At 39.1% G+C, this 12,890-nt stretch overlaps 3 protein-coding genes across 4 annotated transcripts in view; 1 reads left to right on the top strand and 2 right to left on the bottom strand.

Annotated features, from left to right (window-relative positions):
* The window catches only part of LOC107740609 (GTPase IMAP family member 4-like), a 6,452-nt gene extending 5,023 nt beyond the window's left edge, over positions 1-1,429 (top strand). For both annotated transcript variants that reach the window (XM_016553083.1, XM_016553084.1), the window contains exons 3-4: positions 608-1,189; positions 1,312-1,429. In XM_016553083.1, coding sequence (XP_016408569.1) covers positions 608-1,189; positions 1,312-1,364 — 635 coding nt within the window. In that variant the 3' untranslated portion in view covers positions 1,365-1,429. The remainder of the gene's footprint in view (positions 1-607; positions 1,190-1,311) is intronic.
* A 1,532-nt stretch (positions 1,430-2,961) lies between these two features.
* Positions 2,962-6,002, bottom strand: atf4b (activating transcription factor 4b). Its single transcript, XM_016553085.1, has 4 exons — positions 5,823-6,002; positions 4,615-5,013; positions 3,869-4,512; positions 2,962-3,755 (listed from the first exon to the last, which is right to left on the bottom strand). Exons 2-4 carry the CDS (start codon positions 4,913-4,915, stop codon positions 3,420-3,422), a joined length of 1,281 nt encoding a protein of 426 aa, XP_016408571.1. The 5' UTR covers positions 4,916-5,013; positions 5,823-6,002; the 3' UTR covers positions 2,962-3,419.
* A 985-nt stretch (positions 6,003-6,987) lies between these two features.
* LOC107740612 (proline-rich protein 15-like protein A) lies at positions 6,988-12,507 on the bottom strand. Its single transcript, XM_016553086.1, has 2 exons — positions 12,191-12,507; positions 6,988-7,922 (listed from the first exon to the last, which is right to left on the bottom strand). The coding sequence occupies exon 2, from the start codon at positions 7,894-7,896 to the stop codon at positions 7,564-7,566; it is 333 nt and encodes a 110-aa protein (XP_016408572.1). The 5' UTR covers positions 7,897-7,922; positions 12,191-12,507; the 3' UTR covers positions 6,988-7,563.
* Positions 12,508-12,890: the final 383 nt, after the last annotated feature.

Below are 12,890 nucleotides of genomic sequence, written 5' to 3' on the forward strand. Positions count from 1 at the left end.
CAGGGTTCCTCAAATCTTGCCCTGGAGGGCCAATGCGCTACAGAGTTGCGCTCCAACCCTGATCAAACTCACCTACCTGTGATTTTCTAATGATCCTGAAGACATTGATTAGCATGCTCAGGTGTGTTTGATTAGGGTTAAAGCTAAACTCTGCAGGAAAGTGGATCTCATGGGCCAGATTTGAGGATCCCTGCCTAAAGCCCTGTTCACACCAAGAACGATAACTATAAAGATAAAGATATTAGCATCCACAATAGTGGACGATATCGTCTGTTTATTCTATGCGCACATTTGTCTGCCGCTTTAAATTCTCCAGTTTGTTATAGCAGGATGGATTCTGATTGGATGTCAATGTTTGTATCGTTCATCAGCTGGAAAAAATCATTCTGGAAGTGATTCCAATGATACTGTTTCTCTGTGCCTTTATCGTTACAGCTGTGGTGTGAACTCTGCTATTCTTTAATATTGAGAACGATTTTTAGAACTATATCTTTATCGTTATCTTTATAGTTATCATCCTTGTGAATGGGCCATTAAACTATGTAAAGTGCATTAAGATCATATGAAGTTTCTTTTTCGCAATTTCCCACCTTTTCTTTTTTAACAGAGTTACGAGTGCTGTTAGTAGGCTGGCGTGGAGCAGGTAAGAGCTCTGCAGGTAATCTTCTACTGGGCTGTCATGTGTTTGAATCAGGATGCCCCACTGAGGTGTCTGTCCGCCGTCAAGCATTGGTAGCTGGTCGGCGCCTCACGGTTGTTGACACACCAGGTTGGGATTGGTTCTCCGTCCAGCGCACACCAAGCAACATACGAAGAGAAATCAAACTGGGGGCAGGGCTACTCCATCCTGGTCCACACGCGCTCTTATTGGTCATCCCCGTGGTCTCCACCCTCACTCCCAAAAAGAGACAGGCCCTTAAGAGCCACTTGGAAATGTTTGGCGAGGAGGCGTGTCAGCACACGCTGGTGCTGTTTTCATGTGGCGACTGGCTGTATGGCACATCAATTGAGGATCACATCCAGAGAGACGGAGGCGAGCTGCTGAAACTGATGCAGCATTGCTGGAACTGTTACCATGTGCTGGACTGTACCAAAGCCAACAACGACAGGTCACAGGTTACTGAACTCTTGCGAAAAATAGAGGACATGGTAGCAGAAAATGGACATAAACCTTTCTTACCGGTCAAATGTAAGTGTTTTAGATTCCACACCTTAATAGTAATGGCTTGCACATCACCTTACATATTCAGTTGTTCATGTGAATATTTTTCATGTATATTTAAACCTAATAATTGCATCCTTGTTCTACAGTGAACCAAGAATTAGATGAGGAGGAAACGAGTGGAAGATGCATTCTGCAGTGAAGCCGATATAAAGCAGTAGCCCCTCACTGCAGAACACAAGATCCAGGGGGCGTGGTTGGATCCACATCTAGGGGGTGGAGATTGGTAAGTTTAGGGCTGGACATGGGTGGGTTTAGGGATCAGGGGTTGGAGACGGGTAGGTTTAGGTGTATGTAAGGTGGGAGGAGTTGGATTTGAATCCAACCACGCCCCCTGGATCTTGTGTTCTGCAGTGAGGACAATCTCATATAAAGTGCAAATCATAGAGGAATTGGGGGAGGCCCCTGCTTGGCCCTTGCCCCTCCGGAGGTCTGTGCACGCCACTGAATCCAATTGTTTGTCCAACTGAATTTGAACTGGACACTTCATGGTCATGTTCTACTTATGTTGACATTCCGTATCATACAAACAGAAGTACAATCTAGATTTCTGGCTCCTTATGAATTCGTCACTGGACATTCACCTTTGCTATCTGCACGTAGCACTTACTGACATATTTTTGTTAAACTTGTTTCCTTTTAATCCTGTGAGCTACCAATAACAGTAATTTTCAGTACTCAAATATTGAAACTCTTGCCAAATGCATGCACTGGTTTCAATGATGATTATTGTCTAGAGTTATGTAAAACGCATGGTGGCACCAGACAGACGAAACGGCCAAAATGATTCCATCCATTTCCACATGGTATGGCAGAACTCTTAAGCCCAGTATTCTACAGTATTTATACAACCTGGTAGCTTTTCATGCAAATTTAAACAGTGTCAAATAATATTTAGTAAAACTGCATTTTACGAATTTGGTAAGTGTAGTTACTTACATGTAGATTGAATGTACTGTATTATCATAAAGTCTAGTATGTGCACCTGAAATAGAGCTGGATTCTTGAGTATACAACTGTTCAGACTGAAATGAATGTTCAAATGAGCACCTTAAGAACTTTCAGGGTTTCTTTTTGTTGTGAATTTGATGTGATTGGTAACTAATAAGGAGGACATATCATATTTACGACTGTGATGTCAGCATTGTATTCTACCTAAACACAGTTAACAATGTGTGTTGAGCATTCAAGGCATGGCAATTGCATAATAATAATGATCTTGTCTGAACATTTTTGGCACAGTATGTTAATATGCTATGAATTCCCAAGTGCTTGGGCAAATATTTCAGCCTCAAAGGTGATATTCAACTGGTTTGACTTAAGACATTCAGATGACTTAAGAGTTTAGCTTTTGTATGCTTTTCACTTCATATCAAGAAAGAATAATTTTCACCCATAGTGAGTGGTGCTTTTGTCAAGTTTAAAATTTCTCAATTTGTGAAAACCATTGAAACGGAAAGAAATTCTTAAAACCAAAACCCCACATCTATTTTCTGCCAGCAATAGTTGTCCTTGGTCATAAACACTGATTTATGTTATTAGTATAATGGAAATTGCCTTGGACTAAATGCATTTACTTCATATGTTGAATCATTTTAAGCATTATTCTAAATCCTCGATCCTTATCTTATGGCCTACCTATAGAAGTAGTGAATGGTTGTCTAAAACAAATTTATGAAATACTAAAGCTAATTTCTGCTCCAGTTTCATCATGAAAGGACACATGAAATACACACAAGTATCTTTTAAAATGTTTATTACACAAATAACATTCAAGTTAGTTGGTAAGTGGTGAAAGGCCCATAGACGGTCAATACATAATCTAATAAGTCCACACCATACCATTTCTATGAATAAAGACAGAAGGAAAGTTTAAATATCAAGCATTTATACAGCACAATTTCAATTAGGAAATGTCAAGACAATCAAAAATACACTGCTAATATATGATACTGTGCATACATTGAGATACACAAGATAAAAATACACTTGTAAAAGTTTCAGGCTTTACTGATAGCTGACATGCTAAAAAAGGAAGCCGTTTCTACTAAGTCACTGGGGAAGAATCAAAACAGTTATTTATTCAACCCTTCAAGAAACACTATCTTTTAGGTCCAACATCCCTAGTATTCTGCACTTCAGGCTATGCTGAAACCGTCCATTTCTCTCAGCTTCAAGCCTCTGTGTCCATTTCTTTCTACGACTTAATATTCCTGCTCTCTCTTGCCCTCTTGACTTCATCCATTAGCTCTTTCAGATACTGAATCTCTTTAGTGAGTGATTCTGCTTTTTCCGCCAGCTCTTCATTCCTCTCCTCCAGAGCTGCACACTCTGACTGGAGGGCTTCTTGCTCTGCACGCTTCTTCTGTCGGTAGCGGGTCGCCGCAGTCTTGTTCTGCTCCATTTTCTTCAGCTTCTTCTTCTCGACCACAACCTTCGAGCCACTGGCTGACTTCACTCTTCCTGTGAGGGAAGGCGGCTCCGATTGCTGATTTTGGGTGGGCTTAGAATCAGGTGTAGGGTATGGCTTCACCTTGCAAGATCGAGACAGGAGCCACTGGCTGACTTCACTCTTCCTGTGAGGGAAGGCGACTCCGATTGCTGATTTTGGGTGGGCTTAGAATCAGGTGTAGGGTATGGCTTCACCTTGCAAGATCGAGACAGGGGAGAGGCTGGGGTTTGTGGGTCGGGGGAGGTTGGACTTGGGGGATTATCCACAACCACCTCAACTTGATGGGTCGCCATCACATTAGCCTCCTCTTTGGGAGCAAGTACAAGAACTATGCGGGTTGGGGAGAGGGACAGGACAATTTTGGGCACCCGCATCTCAACGGGGGTTGGACTCTGCACTTCAGCTATGTCCACCTCGCAACCAAGCTCAAGGGTGTCAGTAGGGGACTCGGGTGGAAGGATGGAAGGTGATGGGACTGGGGAGGCCGGTTCAGACTTTATCTCGAGCTCGGCCTGGGGCTCAGGGACTACAGAGAAGGAATCTGACACTTCACAGGGTATTGAGGGAATGAATGCAGTAGAAACTGGAGTATTCAAAGTGAATGCAAGGTTGGAAAGTTGATCAATTTCAGGAACAGACACTGGGGGAGAGGGTGAAGGGGTATTGTTAGAAGCTACAGGCTGGGACTCCAGGTCTATTTGTGACTCCAGAGAAGCAATGAGTTCCTCAGGAGAACTGGGTGGATCCTCAGAATCATAGGAGTCAATCAAAGACTCCAGATCGAACTCACTCAGATCAATTCGCTCTGTCATCCAATCCATTTCACTGAATGAATGATCTGAAAAAAAAAAAAACATGTTAAATGACTGACTGCTCAAACTATCAATATGCTGAAACAACAGCACTGCAGGTATATTCTGAATAAACTGCTACACCTTACCATTACTGCCGTCTCCGCCACCATTATCTTGGCACAGCTCATCTGAGGAGAACCAGGACAGGGACAGCTGATTGAGCCCAGCCTTCTCCCCCCTCTGAAGGGAGGGAGGAGTGCAGGGAGGGGAGAGAGAGGGAAGTGGAGAGGAAGAGAACGATGAGAGGGGCGATTCAGTGCCTCCGAGAGGAAGAACCTCCTCATCTTTATCTAGGAAGGACCCCAGAGGGTCAGCCATCGGTGATGATGGGTCCCAAAGAAGGACCTCCATATCGTCCTGGCCAAACCGTGAGCTCATCAAAGACATGGCTGTCTATTTCAAGTGGAATAAGAGAGTCTTCTACTGAGAATTCGAATAATTTCGTGCTGTCAGGTACAGCAAAGGTCAGAGTTGCCACAAGGGACCTGCAAAAACAGATGAAAAGTAGTTAATCTCTTACATAACAATAAATGCAAATTTAACTCATAAATGTAAACAATCAAATATGAAATAATAAAGCCTCATTAGTTATTCCTGATGCACAATGACATCATCTGCCCCCACCCTACACTTCTACCCATATATGGGCTTCTACCACGTGACACTTTTTATCGCTTAGTCAGAAGACTAGGTTCTATTTATAAACGCTCAACTCCAATTTAGCAGAGGCAAAAAAAGCTCATTGGATTTAATAAGATATTAAAATGAAACGAAAATGTCATTTTCGGAGAAAGACACTGCGATGTGCTGTTGTTGTATGAAAGGGGGGTTAAAGACACCGCCATTTCATGGCTCGCCGCTCCCTTTTCAGGAACGTGCGCCATTTTATAAAGAGCACGCGGCGACAATGAGAAGTCAACTAAACTGTCTCAACTCTTGTTAACTTGAGTACAACATTACCATGCTTATTAAAAATGAATCCCCTATAGACAATAGAGACATTATGGTACATTTTAAAACAAAAATTACTACAAATCCGTCGATCGATGTTGTCGCTGTCGATCAGACATATGGCGCGCTAAGCTCCAGACGGCTGTCACGACATTATTCGCACGCGAAACATTATGCTATATCTATTAAAATTAATAAATCCCCAATATACATGCAAGGCACGTAAGAAATAGCCTAAAACACGTATGGTCATAATGTAATAACTTTAATTGTACACTTCCGCCTCGCCGGCTGTCTAAACAACATGACATTGTAAGACAAAAACAATTTAAAGTATACTTACGCCATTTTGGAATAAATGTACTGAGCCAGTGCACTATGTTGATGCACTGATGAGTTTGCGCGCTGTCTACAGGCTGCAGATCACACGGCCATTTCGGCGAAGAGCACAAACGCTCGGGTGTCAACAAAAAATCAGCTGGGACAAGAAGCGAAGCGATCTGCAGCTGATGACGTCGAGTTCATGTTGATATAGGGCCGCAGCGCCGCTCAGACATATCCTTCCGCCAGAGCGCTTTGTTTTGTGTTACTGGGCGCAGACAGCATATAGACCCATCGTTTTTAGTAAATTTGTATCATTCGTTATGAATATAAAACATAAGTATTACAACTTTTCATATCTATTCAGATATATTTTGTGATTAGGAGTCTCTTTGATTATGTCAAATGTTGAAAACGAATTATATTGTTATTCGACACGGTGTTGTAAATATAATCAGAGCCCGACTGGCATCAAATAGATATCAACATTGTATTTGTCTATCAGTCGATAGATTGACAAACAAATGTGTCGTGAGCACAAAGTCTATCAAAACATACATGAAAGCAGAGCATGAGTCATTTTAGGGAAGGTTGTCCACATTCCCCGTATGTAGTGTTGGCTCTATCGTCCTCTGCTGGACAAAAAATTAAACTAGTTTTTCCTCAGTGGTGTTTACGGGAATTATTGTTATGGAAAAAAGACAAAGGAAAGGAAAGAGCCTTGCTCTAGCTGGTGGAAAATAGTGAATAAAGGGACGAAATAAGCTGTATTAAGCTCAGGTAGAAACAATAGAGAATTTGAACAGCCAGTCATCGGTAAAAGCAGGAATGTGCTAGTTTGTTTACACATAAGTTTAGTGATCCTATTTCAGTGATGCATCTGAACAAAGAAAGATACACAATAAAAGACAGCTCCCATCCTGAATTCATTCATTTATTTTCTAGAGATATCTATTTAAAAACAACACATAATTTTGTACAAAATTCAGTTTAAAATCCCAGCTAAGCAAACAGTTAGGCAGTGTGCAAACATTTGACAATTTCTTTCAACATAAAAAACACAATAATTAAAATGGAAAATCCACACCATGTTCAGATTAAATTTTATAAACACAATAAATATAAACTAAGATCAAAGCAACACAGGCACATTTATTTAAAACAGATATTTTGGTCTAGTTGGTGGTTGAAAACTGTCACATTAAGACACTTCTAATTTTTTTTTTAAATAATGATAATAACAACAATATTTTAATATAATTGCAATATATTAGAAATGTGGAATAAATGTCTCTATATGATCTTTTAATATAATAGCATATTATTGCTGGTAATATTCCTATTGAATCAAAAGTGCTGTAGCTGCAATTGTAGTTTTCGCCGTATAAAAAAAAAACCAGGAAACTAGAATAATCAAAACATAACTGATATCTTGTGCTGAGATATGATTGATTTGATTCTCTCTCAGTGGATTTCTCTTGGCTAAACATTTGCTAACTGTCAGCCTTTCATCAGACGAGCACAATAATGCAGTCCTGCCGTGCGTATCTGTGAAGAAACCTGATCTTTGGGTTTGTGCCTGTCTTTGTTCCTAAACATTAGTATAGATCAGTCACTAATTCAGCGCTCCTTTTCTTGCTTTAGGCTCAACCTCAGGTGATTGTAAACTGCAGAGGACATCAATGGAAGAGTGCTGCATATAGACCAAGGCCCTCTTGAGCTGCTTCACGCACAGTGACTCTATATATGTTTACACAGAGACTCTATTTTCCACTTTTATTATTCTCATTAGTTGCCGTTTCTGCCTCTGGGAACAGGTCAGGGTTTTCTGCTAGCGTAGAGCGGATTCTCTTCTTCTCTTTAAACCGGCCCGAATGTGAGACTTTCACATGGCGTCCCTTTGTCGCAGTTTTGTCCACAATGCGTTCCAAGCGGGCGTTAAACTGGCTGTCCGCAGCTGCGTCGGGTGTCCCGAGCGTCTCCCCGGCGTTGCTGCTGTGGTCTCCAGGGATTTCGTACAACACTTTCGGCTCTGATTTCTTCTTGCGCAGGAAAGTCAGTTTCCACCAGGCTGGTGCAGGTTCTGCGGTCGCCATTTAGATGAAAACAGACTTTGATAGCTCTGCGAGGGAGACAGAATGAAATATATATACATGAGAGTGTTATATTTGTGACTAAACACCATAGGCCTAAATAGGAGAATGAATTATAAACATATTGCTTTTTGTTAAATTTGAACATAAGTAAAAGGAATGGTCATAATGTGTAAGCTGAGCCCTGAGGGTGTGAGCTAATGCTAATGTAAGATCTGGGTCTCACATTATAAGGGGCAGCCGCTAATTAATTTTTTAGTGCAATTCAATAAGCACCATATGGTGGAGGTATGCAACGTTTTAAGCTGTAGAGCTTCGGTTACAGGCCTCAAATTTCACACACGCTGTACTGCAGCTATATGCTAGGAGGATGGAAATGCTAAATGTAGACCATACTAATGTTAAACGAGTGTTTAGCATATTTTATTTTCATGTATTGGTATATGAGTTAATAATATTGATGAAACACACTATGGTTCAAACGTTTGGGGCAGTAAATGTATTTATGCACACTTGAAAATACAGTAAAAACCTTAATATTGTGAAATATTATTACATTTTATACAAAGCTGAATTTTCAGCATCATGCAGTCTTCAGTGTCACATGATGCTTCAGAAATCATTCTAATATGTTGACTTGCTGCTCAAGTAGCATTTATTATAATTATTATAATGAAGTTAAAAACATTTGTGCTGATTAATATTTTTGTGGAAACGCTGATACAATTTTCCAGGATTCTTTAATGAATATAAAGTTTAAAATAACAGAATTTAGTTCAAATATAAATTATTTGTAACAATTTACTGTCATTTTTAATCAATTTAATGTGTCCTTGATAAATAAAAAATAGAAATTTCTTTAAAAAAAGAGAGAAATCCTTCTGACACCAAACTTTTGAATTATAATGTACATAAATCTGTATATAAATGTCACTATTTAATTTATAATTTAGTTAAACTGACCTAATAAAGTGGCAAAACATCACACTGAGCTAAAAGAGCATTCACATTAGCCAAAATAATTCTGCAGAAATGTGTAAATCTTTCTCTGATCACGGTCTCCATGCAGGCCACAAACTGAACACATTCATTATAACATCTGACCTCTTGGACTTCACTTCTCAGGTCTGAATGTTTCATTTTAGCCCTAATGTTTGGAGTGTTGCTGCTTTGCTCACACTACAAATGGATTTTACATGATTCATTCATTCATGTGATTTTACACGGTCCATTCACGTGTTAAGAGTTCACAGTTCAAAGAACGTTCATACACAAGAATGACTGCTTTGAAGTAAACCATTACAATAAAAGCAAGCACGCCTTCGACATACAGCACAAATGGCGGAAATGTCCAAATGAAGCTCCGTGTCATATTCTGAGGTTTGCTGCTCACTCACACACACACACACACACACACACAATGGCAGCAATAAAACAAACGCTCTGGGCTACTTTTTGATATCCTGGAAAACTTTTATTGCTTCACTGTCCATTATCATATCTCGAACTGAATCAGCCTGCTGTGAAATGTGAAAATAAACTCCCACACTCAGATTCACACAAAACTGCTGTAGCGTGGTAATATCCATTCACGGGAAAGGCTTGGCTCTGTTGCTTAGAAACAGAGTGGTCATTTTCATACAGTATGCTAATTTCTGTTCGCTCTCTCTCAGGGCTTTGACTCTTGCTCCTGCTTTTATGTTCACGAGAGCAAACAGAGATCAGGTGGTGCCAGTCAGCTCCCTTTCAACCTTACAGCCTTGTTTTTTAACCGCTTTTAACCTTATAAAAGGAGGGCCTTTAATCCAGATGGTTTTAACAATAAAGCATATTTCATTACACTGAAAAATAAAAATGGTGTGGAATTTGCTTTGAAACAATTTTTAGGCGGAAATTGCTAATAACTTTCACAAATAATTAGTTTGGAAGTAGAATGACTGAAAACTTTAAAAAATAATTTTTTTACAATGTACTTCTATATTTTGAAAAGCTATAAGTGCATACTGTAAAAGTATTTGGTTTCAATGTTAAAAAAGTGATGTCAACACTTACTAAACTACATACAGTCTTGAATTTTTTGGCCAATTTATTGCTTGCAACTGTAGTTTAAATCATGATTTATAATACAAACATCGATTTTGAAATGGCCTGTAATATTAATGCACCCCAATGCACTAAAATTAGGCCAGCTTTACAATTGGAAATATCATGGTTTTACCAGGATTCAGATAAGGAAGGTTTCTCTTTGCATGCTAGGGGAACTTTTAAGCAAAACACATGGTCTTACAGCACTTCACGCTGTTATGCATGTGGTTTTCAAACAAAGATAAAAATAATGATAAGGGTCAAGGAAATCATTGTTCAGAAGGAAAGGCCAGTGTTTTCCGGGAACATGTCAATGGCCATCAGGAACTGTGTGCTGATTATTCAAAGATTTGATAAGATTGACAGATCACGATAATGTAGAGAAAACAATGGCTTCGGAAAATCAAACTTCTGATTGGTCTTCTCACGCGAATTACGGGCAGCGTTCATTTCTTGCAAAAGCGTTTCAATTTATTACAGGCATCACAGTAATAACGACACAAAGTACATTTAGTTTCAACAGAAGCTCCCACGAGAGGTAGAAATCTCTGTAGACATCTTGATTAATTAATTATTTTGTCAGTGGTTGGAAAAAACATCAGGTGTTAACTGGAGGTCCTCGGAGAGCTTCGCTCTGAGAACAGTCACACTGTGAGGGAGTTGTGGCACATACTAGTGAGTAAAAGTAGTGCAAATGACAGGAATCGTGATGATCAGAAGAACTGCAGGAAAAATGTTCTTGTGTTTGAACCATCTTACAGGTCCAAAATGTGCATTGGTGCCTAGTTCAGGTTTATTTTCATGTTGTTTTACACTATTTAACACCTATTTTAAAAAGAGTGTAAGATTGGGATAACATTAAAATAAAGGCAGGAAAAAAGGATGAAAAAGAAATTGGTCCCAAGTTTCCCCAGAGGAATATTTTACTGCTCGGAAGTTGCTCTTTTAACGTTTAGGAGACCATTTGGAGATCTTAAATATCTATGATGTTTGTTTCTCAAAAAATTCATTCAGAAATAAAAAATATACACATGAATGACAGTTGCTGATCTGTCCTAGTGGGCATCTTGATATCATTTTTTACGTCAAATATTAGTCAAGACTTCAAGAATTCAGTTATGTTTGACGTTCAATTTACATCAAATCAGTGTCGTGTCAAGTCTTTGACATTTTGATTAGCATATTTGACCTGTTTTTTAACATCAAACTGACGTCTTTTCAACATCAATTGACAACTGAGATAGTAAGAATATGCAGCTGTATAAACTGAATGTGGATAGTACAGCACAGAAAATTTGCTTAAGAGAGAACTGGAAATTTCTGAATTCATACTGAATTCTGTGACTTTTGATTGCAGATTTTAGACTTTTTAGCACATCTGAGTCGAGTTTGAGACATTTCTGAGATCTCTTGCGAAACTGTAGAGGAGATACATGTGAGATTATTTGTCTAGTAGAAACAAAACGGAAAGTTTTCATTAATGGGAGAAGGGAACTTTGTGTGTGAATACCAATAAGCACATGGTAAACAAAATAAAGCAGGCAGCAGAGGCACTAGACTCCATAACGTTCGCATTTAATTTCATAACGACACTTGTTTCTTCTCGTATTTGTACACTTGAATTAGACTACTAATATTCTACTAGGAATATATCACTAATTTTGGACTGAGAGAATCATTTATAGCAGTTATCTCTTATTTAAAGGTTGGGATCTCTTCATTTCAATTCACTGGATTCCTTCCCAATGCAATGATTTTGTCAGGATAAGTAAATTCAAAAGATGTTCATGGTGCCTGCTGAACTTGTACTGTTGACACAACTGAAAGAAATGTTTTGCATTTCAAAGTGTTCACTTGATTGCAATAATCCACGCACACACACACACTCATCTCAGGCTCCTCATTGTGCATGATTAGTCAGTGATAAAGGTTCACTGTTTGCTATGAATGTGTAATCAAATGTGTCTCTGTCCAAAGGTCATTAAAATTCACAGCTATCAGTACGCTTTTTTCTATGGAACTTACTATAAATTTCCATACGATCAATTCATTTCTTTCTCTAGAACTCAATATTACTTTCCTTTGATCTGCATTTTGCACAGTAATTTTATCGGTCAACTAATTAATATGAAACTAATTGTAACTGGATGATGTTCCAAGGAGTTTAAAGAGTTTTCCCAGCCATTGAATCCCAGTAATAAGCCTCTCTCACCTGTGCAGGTGAATGTATGTCCGTTGAGGTGGTTGTTATCTGCGTTAGAGGGGTCACTATCCTTAGGTTCAGTTCTCTGTCCAGCAGGTGAGGTCATCGCCCTATAGGACCCTCTTTTTTTCTTCAGATTTCAGTGAGTTTCTGTCTATCTCTTCTCTTCTGTCTCTCCTCCAGCTTGGCTGTCCTTCTCGTTCTCTCTGGCAGCCAGGTGTAGATTCACAGGTGCGTGACTCCTCCCTCCTGCAGCCACACAGACACACATCAGGCCCCTCCTCCCTCTGCTGCCTGAATAAACAGAGCAATGTGACATCAGCATCACAGAACAATAGCTATATATACTTGCGTGTAAAGGATTAATGACTGGATCAGCTTTTGATATTACATTAGTTTGTGGTTAAGATGCAATAAAAGGGATGTTGGGAATGTAATCAACAGAGATTGTTTTAATAACTGATTTTTTTTTTCTTTCTTTCTTTTTAAGACTGTCATGTATATTACATACGATGCGTTCCTATTTAATTTTTTTTTTTAATATAAATATATAGCATTTAACGTATCTGTAATGATGGTCCACTGAACAGCAAGTTGTAGATGAATCCAAGTGCAGATTTATTATACAGAGAAAAATCCAAAAATCCAAACAAAACACAAAGGCTTGACTTGACTTGACTACAGACATGAAACAACTCACCAAACAGAG

The sequence above is a fragment of the Sinocyclocheilus rhinocerous genome, unplaced genomic scaffold (genome assembly GCF_001515625.1).
Source record: "Sinocyclocheilus rhinocerous isolate Xijiao unplaced genomic scaffold, SAMN03320098_v1.1 scaffold705, whole genome shotgun sequence".
Taxonomy (NCBI): Eukaryota; Metazoa; Chordata; class Actinopteri; order Cypriniformes; family Cyprinidae; genus Sinocyclocheilus; species Sinocyclocheilus rhinocerous.

Coding starts and splice junctions, on each gene's coding strand:
- atf4b (XM_016553085.1), bottom strand. CDS start 4,915: ATGTCTTTGATGAGCTCACGGTTTGGCCAGGACGATATGGAGGTCCTT. Junction 4,513..4,614: donor TGGCGGAGACGGCAGTAATG/GTAAGGTGTAGC, acceptor TTTTTTTTTCAG/ATCATTCATTCAGTGAAATG. Junction 3,756..3,868: donor CCCTGTCTCGATCTTGCAAG/GTGAAGCCATAC, acceptor CGATCTTGCAAG/GTGAAGCCATACCCTACACC.
- LOC107740612 (XM_016553086.1), bottom strand. CDS start 7,896: ATGGCGACCGCAGAACCTGCACCAGCCTGGTGGAAACTGACTTTCCTG.